Raw genomic sequence first — 19,061 nt, forward strand, 5'->3', positions numbered from 1 at the left:
TAACCTCGCAGGGGAATAGCAAGTGTTATCTGAAATTGCACAACAAGTAAATAAAATGGCATTAAAAGCAATTCTGGTAGTACCTGATGCATATACATAGCCATATCACCTGGGCGGTGGCAGCCATGGAATGGCACTTTAATTACACCACCACCCCTACACTAATCCCTAGATAGGTGTAATGCACAGCTGAGGCTTGTGAACAAAGGAAACAAACAATACATGCATATTTATCACATCACAAGCTGGAATGATGATGTAAACATGGGATTTGCGCAGTGTTTGCCGGCATTTACTATGCTGTAAAATTTTCAACTTTGTTATAGTGAGCAAACCTGAAGCAAATATTTATGGCATTCGTATATTTACCTATGTTGCAAAACTGACGCAAATTCCAAGCAAACATCAGATTTAAGCCACATTTGCTCACAAATTGAGCAGAAGCAAATTTGTTTATTCGCGTAACATTTGTATCAAAGACAAATTTGTGTCAAATTTAGAGCCCTAAATTTGCTCCAGATTTGCTCCAGTTGCAAAGTTGATTAAATCCGTTTTTTCGTGCAGTGAATAAAACTCTGTGATTTCAAAATAGGTGTAATAAAGTAGTAATTGAACTTTATGTCGTGCAATTTTGGTCTCAAATCATGCTTGTGATTTCAAATCGAACTCGCGCTGCGCGCTCATTCGACTTTGAAATCACGCGCATGATTTCTGACCTTGGCATTTTTTCCAACTTGCATCATAACAGCAAAGTTGGTGAGATGATTGCAGGAACAAGTGATTTTGTTATGGTCTTTTTCCATCAACGAGCATCCTTTTCTGGACCACGACCCGTTCATTTCAGACCTGAAGTATAAATAAAAATGTCAATACTAAATGATATTTTTTGCCGGGGCATTATGGGGTGTAAGTGAGGAAAAGACTGAGGGATTGGAAGGACAGTGCGGGTAAATTGAAATCCTTCCATTTCTGATTTTGTTGACACACGTTCAAATTATCTTTATAGCTAACTGCGTCCTTTACAAGGATGATAGAATGGTACAGTGTAAAAATATAACATTTTCAAAACTTATCCAGAACCTTAGATCCATTGTCCTTGCAATTTTGGTTGTCTAAATAAACAATACAAAATAATTCTTAACAATGAACTGAGTCGAAAATACTTACCACCCAGCAGTTGATAAAAAACACTTTCAACAAGGAAATTAGGACTACTAATCATCGTCACCATGATCATGACGTCGCATTATGGTAAATTGTAATTGTTTTGACTTACTCGATTGAAAAGTCCCAGAAATGGCAAATTGGTAGTTCCTCCTTCAGCCTTGTTTCCTACAAATTTTAAGCAAGAAAATTTAAAATTAGTACAAATTTTCAGTCAGATCTGCTTTTCCATCATTATTTTCCTCAAGACGCGAGAAGTGAATGCTACGTTAAACTTCGATCAATGTTTTACATACATTGCCATAAAGCGAAGAAATTGTGACATTTTCCTCAAGAATGTCAGGGGGTTCAGGGTCTACCCTTCCTGCAATTATCCGGCTTCCCAACTTGAGGTTCGTAAGTTTGTCGCTGTGTAAAATAAACAACAGAGAAAGAACAAAATAAAACAAAACAAAAAGTAAAAGGTTTGAGTTTTGATAATAATTTATCTCACTGTAACTTTTTAGTTTTAACTTCATCTAAATGTTGCCTAACAAATATGAATTACATTCATTCTCCGGGTAGTCCTGCTATGATATACATCTAGCCGTTTTCTCATTGGTCGAACTTTACTATCAATACTAATAATAATAACGATGATGACTATGATTATGATAATGATGATGATGATGATGATAATATTTCAACAGTTTTTTTTTTTTCAAAATTGACGTACAACTTACAACGTGAGACGGTTCCCCTTATCAGTAAAAATTTGCTGTTTCTACTTAGCATGGCAGGTACATACATGTGGCCGAGGTCACACCAGAAAGATAAATCGTGACTTTTCAGTTAATCACGATTTAACCTAAATCGCGATTTTCGTTTAACGAGAGCCCTTATCGCATCCGGCTGTCAAACTGACCCACAACTGTAATTCTAGTAGCATACAGATATTTCAATACCGTTTGTATAATTTAGAAATTTCGGTTGGGATGGATTGGGAAAAAGTTATCGTCGCTGTTTTAGCTTTTTTCATCGTCAAACACGTATATCTACAAATCGCGATGTAGGCGCATGAGGAAATTGAGATTTGTTTTGCTACGAAGGCAACGCAATCTAAGAATTGGAGCCGCTAAAAAAAAAAAAAAAAAAAAAAAAAAAGAATTGGAGCCGCTATTTGTAGGCAGAGCAGTGGACAGCATAGGCGCTTGTGGGTCATTCCACGGCCGCAGCAATGGCTCGATGCATTACTCGTCGGGCTCCAATGGTATGAAAGGAATAGTAAATCTAAACGGAGGGAGATTGGACATTTTAAGTAGGAGATAAATCTTCAGTTAACAGGTTTGTGAAGATCGATTTGAAGAGTTTTAAACACCGGGCAAACTGGCGGGAACATTATCTTAACTGAGGAATTTGCAGGGGTTGCCGTCATTTTCCTTATTCGTCATCTCAGTGGCTAGCTGATGGAGAGTTAGATAAATCAAATGATAAATCGTACTTCCAAAGATGATATAGAACGAGATTTAATGTCTTTGAACTCTGCCGCGAAAGCAGCAACTTTCATCGGAGTCTCTAAACAGCTATTTTAGAGGTCATACACAGATTTCGCTAAATCGTGATTTAACAAAGTTGAATCGAGATTTAGCTGTCTAGTGTGACCTCAGCCATAGAAAGTTAATGTTGACTGATAATCTACATAGCTCGTTTCTAGAATTACTATCAGAATTGCCGGTATGGCATTGGTCATCGAAATCCGGGACGTCCGGCTTCGCATCCATCCGAGATCAAAGAATTTTGTCTATAGCTCACGTGACCAACATGATGTAAAGGAGAAGATTGAGCGTATCACCACTGAAGAATGGTTTTTGCTACATTGTTACACATTATGTTGATATTGATCTCGCTTGTACGACCGAGGGTTACCTCTAATTTGGCAGGAAAAATGGTTTGTTACGTATAAGTTATCTGGAAAGGTGCATCAAATTCAAAAACAAAACAAAACAAAAACTCACTCATCCAATTCCACATATTCTTCATCCAGGACCCAGTTTTCAATGCCAGTATACATAAAATATACAACGACAGCGTCTTAAAACGGGAAAATAAGAACAATTATAGGGAAAACTAAAAGCTTCGTATTACAAGCCCGCACACAAGCGCGAGCCACGCCTGACAGATCGCTCTTGTTCTTCTCGCATTTATTGACTTTTTGGGCAACAAGTACTTTACTGTCAAATTAAATATAATAAATCAACTTGTTTTTAATGATGTTGACACAAAAAGGTCTCTTACGACTAACAAACCTCTAGCTCTCGGATCCCGGGTCGAATTAGAATTACAATAGCATAGGCATACACCACCCACATATAACTCATTGGATATTAACACTGACAATTTTTTTATTTTTTATTTTTTATTTTATTTTTTTATATATATTTTTTTTTATTAGCATCGATTAGAATTGATTGATTGATTGCGCTTCCCATCATTGATTTTCTTTGATTGAATACCCTATGCAAAAATATATTTTATTAACTGATTGGCAATTAATGGCGTTAGCACACTGCGATTTTCAATCATTGCAAACAGCATCGGAACAATAATTCCAACCTCTACCTTTTCCGTTGAAAACCCTTGATGGTATGGAAATACGCGCCCAATCGTCCTTATCCGAGTAATCCGTCTCATGAAGAGAGAAACCGATCTCATGCTTGTTATCCGCTGGTACTTTCTGGAGCTTCATTGCTGCAACATTATTGAGAAAAAAAATTATGTATTTTGCATTGTGGTGAACCTCGATCCTGAAGTAGATTTAAGGCTGGTTTCCATATGATCGTGGATCGCAGATCGCAATGAGGTCTGCGATCGTCTGCGATCATATGAAAACATACCTCTGCGATCGTCTGCGATCCTGCCATCACGATCGCAGACGATCGCAGAAGATAGAACTAGAAATACGTTACTCGCAAAACCTCGCGAAGCTGGGGTTGGGTGGAAAGCCCTCTTTACTCGTATTGCAGCATCAAATGAGGAGGTTAAAAGGGGCATAGGATTTTTTTTTTGATGAGCATGGTCTTTTCGTAGTTCCACAGGCTAGTTTGCGGTTGAAAATCTATTTCTGACGCGACGTAATGTACAGCGGGCGTGCAGCGCTGTCGTGTTCGATGAACTTATTTCTCTCGAAAAATTATTTTACCGCGGCTACAAAAAGTGTAATTTCTTCAATGCAATCTTTCACAAAAAAGATTTCCAAAAGAAAGGAAAAAAGATTCTGGAGAGATAGTTATCCAGTGAATATTGATGAACATTGTAGTTAAAATTTGATCATGCACGCATATTTTTTCCGATGTATGCAAATTTTGCTCCAGGGACACCTTCAAAGACATAAACATATAAACATATATACATATATAAATATAAATATATTTTTCGCTCGAGGCAGGCTCGGCCCGACAAATTAATTGTCCTCGCTTCGCGAGGAATCATGTTTTATCTCGTCTGCGATCGTCTGCGATCAATTGCGATTGTGCGATCAGATGGAAACCAAAGTTGTGCGATCCGCGATCGAAACGCATCCCATAATATTTCGAGTTCTCTCCCACGATTCAACGCTCGTGTGTTCGATTGTAGGAACGGTCTACGTTATAAATGTGTTTATTATCGCAGGCGCAAAGATTTTAACGACAAGAACAAAAAGGTCAGCTATTGGGACAAAATCGGGCTGAAGATTCATTTATCGGTCGAGGAAGCGGAGACCAAATTTCTCCAACATAAGAACTGCATACGGTCGTTATCAAATCCAAAACCGATGTTTTCGACGGTTTTGGAGCTGGCGACGACTCGCTTAATCATGACGAACAGAAGAAGTAAATTTGCTTGCAGCAAAATGTCCGCTCTTCCACCATGCACGTTGGCGATGTTGTTTGCTTTTCAGCCAACACGCGCGTGTATATTTGACGTTTTCGCTGACCAAAACGTATGCGGAAACAGCCTTTTTGCGATCGTCTGCGATTGTTTGCGATCTGCGATCTACGATCGTCTGCGATCATATGGAAACCAGCCTTTATGGATTGCGAAAGGTTCTGTTCTTTTCTTAGACTACTGAATATTCGGTTCTGGGTCAGTTAGTCGTACGAAGTGCGTGGTTTTTCAACGGCAAGATTTTTGGAACTGTTTTGTAGTATACTCCTTGCAATAATGCACTGTAGCTCTTAATTTACAACATTATGAGCGGTAAAAAAGCAATAAAGAGCTGAAATCTGGTACCAAGTAATTTCAACCATGACTAGTTTTCAAATATGAACAAATTGTGAATTGAAAAAGATATAACGATAGACTAACATTTTTTTTTTTCTGAGAAAAAAAAGCTATTTTTAAGACTACAAAATATCCTCGTCAGTTACTCACACAACTGAATGAATGTTCAAAGTCAGTGCCTTCACATCCTCCCATTTTTTTTTTAATGTTTTCGTTATTTGATTACTTTTTTGTCAAACTCAAGATATCCAAGATGGTGGGTCCAAGAAGGCAGCCCTTTTGAAATCGTGACGTGATTCTCGAATCGTAGGACAACATAACTTTTTGTAGGCTTCTCTCTAATATCAATGACATTTACTTACCATATTGTTCTTGGGAAATGACTTTGCTTTCATTTGCTTTGAAATGAATCTTGCCATACTCAATAGCGAACGATTCCAATTCCTGAGTAGCCAAGAAAAGATTGATTTCGTTCCTTTTCACCTTTTCTTTTTTTAACTCCTTGAAAAAATCCCTCGTTATGTTAGTGGCATTCTGAAATAGAAATTTCAGAACAAAAATATGTTATTAAAAAATTGTGTCATTTTATAATGCAATTTCATGGATTTGCTTTGCTTAGCATCCATGGTACATTAACCATTATAGCGCTAGAATAACTTCAGGGATACCATAAATGCATGTCGACCATATTCTCACTGTTTTAATAACCACAAAACTAGCCAACGCGCAACGCCTTGGTGTTTTCAAGTCAAATCCACCCGTGTCTCGTGGGACTTCATCTGCCTATTTAAACAAACTATTCCTGCACTTTGGTCCTTCTCGCCAAGTTACCCCGTTCCCCTTACCCACCCCTTACCCACCCACCTCCCCTTCGGCGATGCGTCCTACCTTTCCTTTCTCTGTCTTAGGACCATCTATCTTTGCTAAATCTCGCCTCCCATAACTTAATTCAGCAAAGGCAGTGAAGGGTTGTAATGACAGCGGAAATGGCGTACCAACACTAATTTTAATAATTGCTTATTACCTTAACACTAGACAGTTTCGTAATTTTGCGATTGCAGAAGAGCAATATTTCCAAACGTAAGCGGTATTTCAATGAAACTTTGATAATTAATATATCAAAAAAAGAGAAGGTGTGTTTCATCAGATATCCGAACACCTAGAAGTAGATTGAAAAAACGGGGCGCAGTCGAGTTTTTTTAAAAGACATCGAGCTGTTTGGATGTCTGATGAAACACACTTTCGAGTGTCTGATATGGCTTCTCAAATGATCAATAATTATAGGAGAAATTCAAGGCTAAAGTTGGCAAAATTTTATTGCAATTTGGAATGCATATCCAAACCACGGTCTCAGAAGTGGTTTTCTTTGTTTTCGGTTGATTAATTATTATTGAGTTTGAGAAAGGATAATAAATTTCAGAACATAACCATTGTTGCTTTACCTGAAAAGAATGTCTGTCCGTGACATTGAGGGCTTTTATTGCTGCCTTGTAACACTCCAACTGTAAAAGATAATATAATATAAAGTAGGTGCGAAGTTTGCCTCCAGATAATTAGAAAACAAAGGAAGACCGTCATCCAGGATGTACCAAAATTAAGAAAACATTCAATTTCGAATAACGGTTGGTCCACCAGCACATAGACTAATAGGACAAGTTTCTCGTTGGAGGTTCAGGGGAAGCGCAAAGCTAAACGACGTAAGTTGACTAAAAAAAATGCTTTTTTTATAGTGGAAATGCACTTTGCTATCCAAAGCTAGTTTCAGGAACTCCACTCAGAAATAACGGGAAACAAATATCAATAATCAAATCGAACATAACGTGTTAAAAATCTCAACTGGCAGGAGGCAAACCAGCTGGCTGTTTAGAAGCGTGGTCGAGGCGGAACTTAAACCCGGGACCTCCGGATTTCATGTCCGGCGCCCTAACCGCTGGGCCAGACCGCCTCCTCCAGACCGTGAGACGAAGCCTGCCATGGTAATGTTTGATAAATATAAGGCATTTATGGGAGGATTGATTTCTATTATCGCATTGGCGATATTCCAACAATGTGAGAAACAGATAAAAGCTGTAGCAACCAAACAGGTCCTAACAGTAGGCCCACCAACCAAGGTCGTGTTTACTACTTGGACGACAATTTCCTTTGGAAATGTTAAAAAAGCTTCCAATAGAAAGAAAACTCCCGTAAATGGGCATCTTTCCTTTGCTTTAACTTATTGGGACCCATCCACCAGCCTTTTCTTTTTCTTTTTATCCTTCCTTAGAGGACACTTGAAAATAGCATTAAAGGGAGTCCACTGAAAGAAGATTCATCTGTTGAAAATTAGACAAAAGCTGATCTTGTGGCGTTCTTTGATAACAAATTTAAAATACCTTTTCTCTAGCAGTGTGTTTCCCCTGAGCAGATGTGCATTTGATGGAGGCTTTTGACGTCCATTTTGTATTAACCATCACTGATGTCATTAAAGTGTTTGATAGCACTGAGTTGGCAGACAGGCTGCTTGCTGGTGATGGTGTGATCAATCCTAAACTGCTCACTGTTGTTGTTGTTGTTGTTTTTGTTGTTGTTGTCGCTGATGCTGTTGCTTTTGCTGTATTTACAGTTGTGATTGCCACCATAGTGGACGTTTGTAGTGCTGTTTCAGCCAGTACTTTTAGCTCCTTACTCGTAGACAATGTAGGCTTCACTGTCAGTGTTGGTTCCGTACTCGTTGCGGTGTCCAGCTGCGTAGAGACTTGTTTAGTTTCCACGAATGCTAATTTGGACGATGTCAATATATCTATAGGAAGAAAACCAAAAAATTCCCTCTTGAGATGATTGTAAATTTCCCTATAAACCAATGTCTGCTATAAAAAAAAAAAAATAGAAAATCTAGTGTAAAAATGTTATTCAGATAATTTATTTTGCATAATGTAACCTCTAATGAAAACTTAAAAAGGCCATTATGTTACCTACTAGGCAATTAATAAAGGAGGCAATGTCACGAGGAGCATTTCAAAACCCCAAATATAAGTTTTTAATGGGATTCCAACCAGTTGGATTCGAACCCTGCGGTATGGTTATAGTGCTCTACCAACCGAGCTATGAATCTAGCTGGGAACTGGTCATTTTGTGAATAAATAAACCCGCGGAGGATGAATGAATATAAATTTAGTAAATATCATGCATGTAAACTGTGGATAAAGAAGTAGAAAGACGACAGAGATGTGTATTTAATTGTCAGAGCCTTAAATCAGTTCTTATAAGAAGTAATATTAAACAAGAAGGTAGTTATGGGTTGACATTGTATTTGACACGAGTCTAGGATTCAGTAGACACTGGCACGGTGCCAATAGCCAGGTAATTTTAAAACTTGGTGACGATTTAGTTTCTGAATAAAGTAAATAATACAACAAATTCATGGAGATATTATAATTTATGTTGATGTTTAGTTTCCTGTGGAATACAAGTGGAAAAAAGCATTTTTGCGTACCTTTCTTACAGATATATTTGTACTTTTTGCCATTACTACATTTCTCCCCTTTCAGTGTCGCATTGCCCTCTGAAGAAACCAAAAAGCAATACCAGCTTTGTTCTTGCTTGTTATTCCCTCTTGGAGGTTCTTGGACAATGTTTTTGGAAATATTCGCCGTTTTGTCTCCTTTGTGGTCCCAAAAATACTGCTGTTCTCTTTGGGCCCAGCTAAAAATACAAAAAATTCAAACACAACGCACTCTGCATTACAATACAACACATTACATAAGGTCTAAATAGATCACTATGGTAATGAGTGGCAATGATATTCTATCTCGTGTGATCCTCGCGAGGATCACACGAGACAGAATATCATTGCCACTCATTACCATAGTGATCTATTGAAACCTTATGTAATGTTCCGTATTTTAATGCATTTATACAGTGAACGTTGTCAAATTTGCGTTTTGATTCGGTGTTGCGAAGTTTCTGATTAGAGTACAGACGCACGAATATTAGTGACGCCATCGAGTGGTGGTCCGGCAAAATTTAAACTGTCCAACGAAAAATCCGACAACGATCATTGCAAGTGACCTCAACAAGGTTAAATAATTTACTACCGAAAACTTTGTTATGGTGTGACAAAGAAAGAAATATTTGCCCAAATGTTTCGCCAGTAGAAATCCGGTATAAATTTGCTTGTTTTTTTTTTGTTTTGTTTAATTTGGCTCAGTAAACGTGATACTCGCTCACGAAATATCTTGCTGCTTCAGTTATAATATAAAACAAATTCATATTATGTTTTCGTGGGTCTGTACTCTCTCATCCATTAGTCACGCTATTTGTAGCGTACTTTGTTATCACCACGTTTTGACACCATCGGTGCGTTGTCAGCGTACAGACGTACGGCAAAATGAATCCTATTTGTTAAGTAATGGAATATAATACATATAACGTATTGTTTTGTATTTTATTCCATGCCATAGAAAGCTGGAAACCCTTTTGCATATTTTATGATATGCAACGGCTAGTATTCCACGAAAAAATCCCGGCGTTCCTCGCGGCTTACAAATTTCGCTGAAGGCTTTTATACATCTTATGAGCAGTACCTATTTATATTTTTTAATTTTTTGTCAAAATTATGTACTTTCAAGAAACGTTGTCAATCTGTTTAATTTTTTTTTTTTTTCACTGATTGTATTTGCTGTTAAAGCATGAAATAGTGACATTTTGTGTTAATTCAGTGGGTGGCATGGGATAATGCTTTCTCGTGGTATACCATGCAATACTGATCTCATTCGTGAGTTATTTCACGGTATACCACGAGAAAGCATTGCATAACTAGCACGTATTTAATAATATACGTACAAACCTTTCTGCAATCTGATTGGTAGACAGCATTTCAATTTGTCCCAAATGCAGTGCACAAAGTTGAAATCAGTGCAAAAAAGGTGAAATTAAAATGACTGACAGGCACACAAACTTGCAAATCGGCTGTCTCGAACAAAATGACGAACGTATTCAGTGAAGAGAGTAACTGCATTTTAATACAAAGTCTGAAGCAAAATACAAAAAAAAAATCCCAACAAAGCAGAAACGACTGGCTAAACGTTTGGAGGTCTTGGGCAGCTATGAACGGAGGCACTGAACAAAATTCTCGAGGATTTTTCAAAACGGTTTTTAAGAAAAGACGGGCAAGACTACGATCCTGACGTTCCTCGCACTGCAATTGGCCGTTACCAAAGAAGGCAAGGTTATAAATACTCCATACCTAGAGACCGAGAGTAAAAACAAGGTAAACTAAGTTTAAAGCAAGCGGTCGAACAAGTCTGGAAGTCTGACAGACACAAAAAAAATAATGTGTGGGAAAACAAAAGAGTTGGAAAGCGAAAACCACAAGTCCTGGCTTAAGCGATTTGGTGACTCCAGACTCAATATTTTGGCCAAGAGCAAAGAGTCAAGATTTCTTTGTCGGCTTGGACAAGAACAACATAGTAGGGCTGTAACGTCAATAGAGGAACGCTGAGTAAGTTGAATTCATTGACAAACCGACTTAAACACGCCAGTCTGGACTGTCTGCAAAGCCCCAGTTCCTAAAATCCAGTCAGTTCGAAAACATGCCAATTATCAATTATAATTGGTAATTATATGTTCAATTAATAAAAACTTGGCGAGCCAAATTCGAGCACTGACACTATTTAAGGAACTTCAGTTACTCAGTTGTTAAAAGTGTCCATCCATTTGTTTAAATGATGCTTTAAACTCATGACTGTTGAATGCATTGGATAATCCGGATCCTATCCTTCTCACCTGAGTCCAATCCAGTATGTCTCATTGTCATCGATTTCCTTTTGTACGAGTTGAAGACTTTGCTTTTTATCGATTTTCGCCGCTCTCCCCCCTGTAAGGGCACACTTGTCTTGTAATTTATCAAGTCCAGTACATGTGTCATTGCTTGCATAATAGGTCACTGAAGAATCACTCACTTATAAACCAAAGAGAACAGAATAGAAAAGATAAACAAATTTTATAATACGTTATTGTCGTACTAGGCATCTAGTCAGCTATCTAGCATGTTTTTCTTTACCACGTTTGGACCATACTTTCTTACCGTACGGCAATATTGTCAATGAGGAATTTATTGCTTTTCTTCCAGTACTTAAATTAAAAAAGGAAATGCTTCCAGCACTTAAATTTACATTGCAGACTGAACTAATTCTCTGATATCCCGGTGTAATCATCAGGCTTGCGTTTACCAAAATTTTCATGTATCCCCTGCAGCTTCATACCTGTTCCCCCGGGCCTAGTAGTTCAGTTTGTAGAGCATCGAAGATCAAATTAAAACACTGGGATCGTGGTTTCGAATCCCACAGAGATAAACGACTTTTGGTTTTAACTCGTGTGAACCACAATTCCGTTGTAGAGCCGTGCTCTGTACAAAATTAAGAGGTTTACTTTCAGCGCTCAAATTTACACTGCAGAGTTAATTATCTGATTTCTCAGTTGGCATCTAATCAATCAATCAATCAATCAATCAATCAATCAATCAATCATCGAATGGTTGAATTTTTAAGATACCAAGGCTTCGGCACAGGTTCCTCTGAAATTACTTGACTTGATAAGAGTCTCAGTAAGTAAAGAAAATATCAATTCTAACAGCAATTAATGACAATGGCTGTGGTCGTACTGTAGGGTTACTTTTTTATTTATTTATTTATTTTTTATTCTTTTTTTTTTTTTTTTTTGTTTTTGTCGTTTTGGACCATGGGGGGATTCCGCCCTCCGCCCCCTAACTTCGCAACTATAGAAGCAATGACAATAAGACAATGAGAGGATACAAGGTACGTGCACAGTTGTGCCCTTTGAGGTCCGCAACGGAATGTTGCGACATCTCATGCGTTGTAATTAAGTCATTTATTACCCCGCTATCATGGATCCGCCATCTTAAAATTCTTTATTTTTCCCAAAACTTCAGCAAGGCGCCGAAATTGAACAAAAAGTATTCAGAACCAATAAAGGAACACAGATAACCTAAAAGTCACTGAAAGAAAACTAATTTTCTTTATTTGAAAAAAAAAGGATTTTCCATTTTCTGAACAATCGGCTTGTCAAAACTCGATTGCCATGGCAACATCAAAGTCAATGAACAATAACCGACAACATCAAATTGTTGCCCGATAAATTTTCGAAAAAGGTTTGAAGTTTCAGGCCGTTTTCTCAAATATTAAAAAAAAAGTTATTCCGGTTAAAAGTCGCCGCGGGCAGATTCCCCCTCCCACCCCCCTCCCCCTTCCCAGTCTAGATAGGGAAGTCTCTGTGCGCCTGATAAAATAACCATCCCCAGACTGCAAGGAATTTCTTAACATTAAAAATTATATTTTCCAACTAGAAAACTAGTCATTGTCTTAAATTAGCCATCCAGCGAAGTACCATTAAAAACTTTGCCGTGGAATGGGGGCTGGAACCGAGCTATGCTCTCCCTTGTAAAGCGGTCCACTCATAATTTGGTCAGTGGTCTTAAATAAAAAATAGGAAATATTCGGGGTTTTTTTCTGTTGTTTCCATGTTCTGCGCCGGAAGAATGTAAGCTTTGGTGGAAAACATACGATCTACAATATACGAGACCATACAATGACAGCGAAATTTCAAGATATCATTACAGCAAGTTTGAGACAAAATGCAACGATAAGGTGTTCGATAGGTCTGGACGCGTCGCAAAATAATAGGAGGGTTTATTATTATTATTATTATTATTATTATTATTATTATTATTATTATTAGTATTATTATTATTATTATTATTATTATTATTATTATTATTATTTTATTATTTTTTCTTTTTTTTTTGTAATAAATATCATACATTGGTTCTCGCTGGCTTTTGAAATCTCCCTTTTGAAAAAAAAAATAACCGTTCTGACGTGAAAAAAAATAAAGAATTTGTCTTTCCTTTTTACTAAACTTAATTAAAAATAAAAGCGAAAAATATTACTTTTTTCTCCTGAATAGACTAATTGCCGCTCTTTCCACAAAAGCGTTAATTTTCACTAGGGGGCAGTGATGTTTTGGTATCGCTTTTTACATCTAAATCAGCCATTGGATGGCTTGTTGACAATTCTTCTGTTGACCTAGTAATTTCTATAACTACTCTGAACTCGGCGATCGGAGAAGCTAGTTTATTGTTCAGCTGGTTATTGACTAGATACGCAACAACAATTTTTTGCAACATCCGTGCCCCCAAGATTAGAAAATCCAATAAGAAAAATAGTTCCACTGCAAAAAGCAAATGAAATATAATATAACAAAACAAAACAAAAACAAAAAAATAAAGAATATACTGCAGAGAACTTTTACAGAATAGTTTCGTTGAACGTGGTTACACTATAATTCTACTGGCTCAAAAAGTAAAACCGCATTGAGTAGAGAAATGATTGGGTTGGGAAAAGAAATAAGTTGGGAATTTTAAAGAATACGAGGGAAACTCAGAGCGAAGTTATAATTACAACTGAGTTGGACTGGTTCGTTTCTGCTGTGCATCTATGCTGTTCGTAGAAACATTACAGGGAGTCTTTAGTAGCTGTATATGTCATGCATATCGATCAATGTTTATCAGTAGTGTATGCCTGGATTCTAAGGAACCTGAAACAATACAAATTCTTCATCCTCCTTGAAAATTTAAACGTTGAAGGCGAGCTGGGAACACGATAAACAGACAAAACTGCTACTGGGTAAGCTTGAACAACAAACAAATATTTCAACTGCTCCTGGTTATGAACATAAAGGCAACAAACAATACAGCATATATGTATGTTCACTCGCCGGTCGTTAAGATTGCGAACTGCAGTAGAAAGTTAAAGTTAGCCAACAGGTTTTGGTGGAAGAATTCCATACTTTTAAGTCAGTCGCAATATTCTAAAGTACACTTAAACTGGTACTAATAACTGTAAGCATACAAGGTGGTTTTGTAAGATCGACCGTTTATCTAATGTTTCATTCTCCCAGCTACATGTCGTCTGATCACGTGATATCGTTCTCTCAGGGGGAAATTATATGCTCTTCTGGACATGTAAATTTACTTCTGGAATTATCAGACTAAAATTGATCAGTGGGTGAAGTTGACAGTGTTTTGTTTAACAAGCGAATCCACGATCGCAATAAACATACACTTCTTTCACTTCCTTTAAGAAAACGTTTATAGATATCTTTCAATTGAAAACATACTACCTAAAATTGACGAGTCAGTTTTAGTTAAGAACAATAAAAACCTGTATCGAGTGGACACAAAAGTTTTGTCAGTAGGTAACTGGCGGAAATTTAAAAAGGAACAAAGCTTGTTTGTATGGTACTGTTTTTGAGACTGAGAATATAATTATTTTTCTTACACCTGGAAACGTTATTTTGAGCTTTTAAATTAACTTAATCCCGTCACAAAAAAAAGAGGAAGGAAAAGAAGCTTGCCTTTGCTGAACGTGCTGGAATATAAAATTTTATGTTCGTGTTCGATAATTGAGTTCTGTGGCAATACCTTTGGCGCCAAAAACTGAAACTCAGTTTTATTAGTTATTAAATTCAAGGTAAGTTGTCAAACAAATGTGAATTAGAATTTAATAGTTTAGCAACTATGTCACACTATTTTCTCTGGTGCATGACGTTAGCTTAATTGTTCATGGCGCTCTGTTTTTAATAAAGCGCCCATTGTTTCCCTTCTGCTTCCTTCAAAACCAGGCTATTTTATTTTTAAATCTTTTATTCTGGATTCTGTCTTTTTTTATCTCATTATTATAATTTTTTTGAAAGCGTCATACTTTGTGAGCTAAATAAAATATTTTTGCTTATGTTAAGAGGACAAGCAGGTGTTTCAGCTGAAGCAAACTCTCTTTTTAAGAACAATAATTGCGTCCCTTGAAGTCATATATAAAAAACATAAAGCTTCCCGGCAGATAACGGTAAACAGTTATTTTCCTAGTTATTCTTGACAGAAATTAGACAACCAAGCGAATGTGTAAAGCTAACAATGAAAATATGAGCAGAAAGCGATCTGCATTTTACTATTAGTTTCTTTACACACCAAAACAAACATAATGGTAAGCTTCAGTGTTCTATATAAACCACGTATGAACTTGGAACCGAGAAGGATATCTTTATTTTTTCGGTAGTCGTGCGCAAGGACACGAACTTTTTACCTTCGGCAATTTGTGTACTGCGCAGGTAAAAGATTGGCATGGGACACATGCGACCAACAATGCAAGAAATATCAAACATAAATAAGCAAATGACGCGTATCCACTCCTCGGCTCCATCTTTTTCTGTTAAAAGGTATAGAGTTTGGCTTTTTTTGGCATTTTATCCAAAATAAAAAAGCCCAATGAAAAAGGAAATTACATAAAAACGGTTTTTAAAGGTCGACAACTGCGAATTAAAATTATTTTTTGGGCTCGAGATTTATTCCGTTTCTTCGACAATTAACCTGGTTTGTTTGACTTAAACTGGAATATGACTGAGTCACCTCCAATTCGATTCATAATCCTCTACTTTGGAGAAAGTTATCGATTTTGAAAACCTCTTTTTTTCTTAGAAACAAAGGTCTATGTCCCCTACTGTTTCAAGTGGACGACTGACCAGAAAAACTCTTAAAAGTGGATACGCTTTCAAAGCTTGGTACCCAACCTGCCGCAACTGGGCCAGCAACTTCTACGAGAGGTTGTCAAAACAACCTGTATTTGTGATGCCACTGACTATCATGTTAATATTGATATTTAAAAGAAATACGTTGCTTAGGAAAAAACGCAGGACCTCTGTTCACTCTTGCCAAAAACGATATCTGCGGCGTAACTGAAATGTTTTATCTTAGAAACTCATCCCCAGTTCTGCTCAAGTATTTCAAGAGTTCATTTACATTTATTTAATATTACAAATTCTGGTTTGGGGCTGAAATGAGATATTCACCGTTGATCAAATGTCTCATCTAAGGAACCCATTTTTCCTTCTCAATACGCCATTTACATTTCCTTTATAGCGATGTTTTTTGTTGTTGTTGCTGTTGTTTATTTTTTTCCTCGTTTAACGGCATTTTGGCATATTTTTGGTAGAACACAGGAAACAGAAAATATAAAATTCCAGGAGATCGTATTCACTCATGCAGCCTGGCGTAAATCAATTGACCGCCTAACGTGTTTATTGATAGATTAATTTAGCTTATTTGCATATTGCTGACTAAACGCCCCCCCCCCCCCCCCCCCCAATTCCTCCTATAACTATCCCAAAATTACAAATGATAAAATAAAGAAAAGAACAGTTTTAAAAATAGAAAACTGTTTATTTGGTCCCTGTGCTATTTATATTAATGGTTAAAAAAAAAAATTCGGAATAAGGTTCATGTTTCGAGAATAAATTTTCAGTGTTCTGAAGTAATAGCTAGATGAGTTACGATCGTCAGCTTATATTTACGCTTCTGATGCGTTGGTTTTCAGGAAACAGCTGTATCAAGCCATCACTGCTACTGGCTAGAAATTAAAATAAAACGCCGTGACCACATAAAATGAATTCTGACCCTCACACTTTAGAGTATCTTCCACAGGCAAATAACTTTCCCGAGTTCATCTTTTAAGCCGCAATATCACATATATTTGACAGACAATTTTAATCATTGGGAGAATTTGTCTTTGGAGATCATTCTCTTTGTTCTCATAACATGAGTATTTTAAGTTAAGATGATATTATTCGAAAAACTAAGCTGCTAATATCTCTATTGGAACTTTCAGGGCTAAATGTCTCGGTATAAGTGAAAACAGAGTCTTTCACTCATGTCCAATAATAAAAACAAAAAGAAGAAGGAAAAGAATAATGATAGGAATAATAATATTAACAATAAAATAAAAAAATATATATCAGTTCACCTTTGGGAAAAACACAAGAACTTGATTTGACGACCTAAGGGTAAAAGTTTGAAACAAACTTCAGAGAGAAGTCCTTGACGTACGCGTAAAGAGGCACGTGGTCCTTCAATCATTTATAAGATTTTTTTTTTTTTTCATTTATTGATCGGAATTGGACTTGAATTTTTTTTCTTAAAGAAGGTCGAAGGTGTTATGCGAGGGAATTTGGGATTCTAATGAACTACTGAACAAGCCGCCACATACTGGATCTTCTGAGGACGATTAACTTGATACACAATTGCGTTACAGCAATCAAGGAGAGAAATTAATAACAAAGACATGGACCAGCTTTTTTGTCGATTGCGTGGAAAGGAATTTTCTTGTCTGTCGAATGCTGTAAACATTGCCAATATGGACGTTCATAAGCATAATAGCTATAAGGATTCGAACTTTTAAACGATGGAATCCCCCAAAACAACCGGTTCAAACCTCCGTTTCCGTGTCATTGACCTTTAGAGCAGCTAGCAACAAGCCTTTAACGAATCCCAGTAGTGCACCTCAGTACGGCGTTGACTTGCAAATGGTGGGAAGTAGGTCCAAAGGAAAGGCAGATTGGTGCGTCGTCAACAAATTCACAAGCAAAAGGTAGATAACAGGAAACAATGCTAAAAAATCCACCAAAATATAGAGAATAAAAAAGATTGGACCCGTTTATATTAACTGCCTCACAAAAATCGGCAGTTAAGATTTAAGCCATCAGATATCTTTTCACCAGTAAGGACAAGCTTTTTTTCAACAGGAAAAAATACCTCAAACGATTTGTGAGCTGAGCCAATGGTACCAAAGTTGTTGTCCTAAAAACGTGCCTAATCAATGGTATCAAAAGCAGCGTTTAACTCCAACAGCACAAGAGTTTAACTTCGTTGTTGTCCATACTCATTACGACATCATTTTGAACTTACGGAAACCAGGCTGGAATGTTGAAAGAGGGAGCATTAGCCCCGTTCTCTCGTTAACAATCAAAGCCACCACCAATTTCTCAGATAGTTCTTAATTGGCGGAGATTATTTGATACAATCGTTACGACAAAAAAAAGAAAAGAAAAGAAAAGAAGAAAGAAAAGAAAACGAGCCATGTGCAAAATAATGACTTATCTGAATAATTTAAAAAATGATTACACGATAAAATAGATAAAAGAGAATTCGATTTCTTTTGTTGCACTTTAAATTAAAGGGATGTATTACTAAATTGTTGAATTACAAAGATCCATATGTACTATAGAACTTTTTTATCTAGTGGATGTTCTTGTGGTCGTTTCTTAATCCCAACTAGAGACGACTGGGTTTCTTCTTCTTCTTCTTCTTCTTCTTCTTCTTCTTCTTCTTCTTCTTCTTCTTCTTCTTCTTCTTCTTCTTCTTCTTCTTCTTCTTCTTCTTCTTCTTCTTCTTCTTCTTCTTCTTCTTCTTCTTCCTCTTCTTCTTCTGTAAAGGGGAAGGAGGAGTCCCCTATCCCCGTCCATAACTCCTATAGAATTTGAAAGACCGGCTATAATAAAAAGAAATAAAAGATAAATAAAATAAAATAATAGCCTTTCTTAGTACGCATTTACCGAGGCTCAATGTGTTGACATAATTACATGGAAGTTAAAAACATCACAGCTAAAACTAAACTATTTAAAACATAACTCTAAAAAGATGCCTACAGACGAAGAGATTGACTGCACATTTATATAGCGACAATGTCTACTATGAAAAATGATTCATAGTTAGTAAGAGGCTAAAAACATAAAGCGCTTTAAACGTCGACACCGGACTCTGAATTTCTGATGGT

At 36.8% G+C, this 19,061-nt stretch overlaps 1 protein-coding gene across 1 annotated transcript; it reads right to left on the minus strand.

The window, feature by feature from the left end:
- Positions 1–573: 573 nt before the first annotated feature.
- On the minus strand, positions 574–9,011 carry LOC146450582 (uncharacterized). Its single transcript, XM_085100235.1, has 9 exons — positions 8,876–9,011; positions 7,776–8,182; positions 6,846–6,905; positions 5,766–5,937; positions 3,763–3,891; positions 3,159–3,234; positions 1,461–1,572; positions 1,277–1,332; positions 574–846 (listed from the first exon to the last, which is right to left on the minus strand). The coding sequence occupies exons 2-9, from the start codon at positions 8,019–8,021 to the stop codon at positions 681–683; spliced, it is 1,017 nt and encodes a 338-aa protein (XP_084956361.1). The 5' UTR covers positions 8,022–8,182; positions 8,876–9,011; the 3' UTR covers positions 574–680.
- Between the last annotated feature and the right edge of the window lie 10,050 nt (positions 9,012–19,061).

The sequence above is a fragment of the Pavona decussata genome, unplaced genomic scaffold, assembly GCF_977016875.1.
Source record: "Pavona decussata unplaced genomic scaffold, jaPavDecu1.1 SCAFFOLD_439, whole genome shotgun sequence".
NCBI classification, from domain to species: Eukaryota; Metazoa; Cnidaria; class Anthozoa; order Scleractinia; family Agariciidae; genus Pavona; species Pavona decussata.

Coding starts and splice junctions, on each gene's coding strand:
- LOC146450582 (XM_085100235.1), bottom strand. CDS start 8,021: ATGGTGGCAATCACAACTGTAAATACAGCAAAAGCAACAGCATCAGCG. Junction 3,235..3,762: donor AAGGGTTTTCAACGGAAAAG/GTAGAGGTTGGA, acceptor TCCCGTTTTAAG/ACGCTGTCGTTGTATATTTT. Junction 1,573..3,158: donor GAATATGTGGAATTGGATGA/GTGAGTTTTTGT, acceptor TATTTTACACAG/CGACAAACTTACGAACCTCA.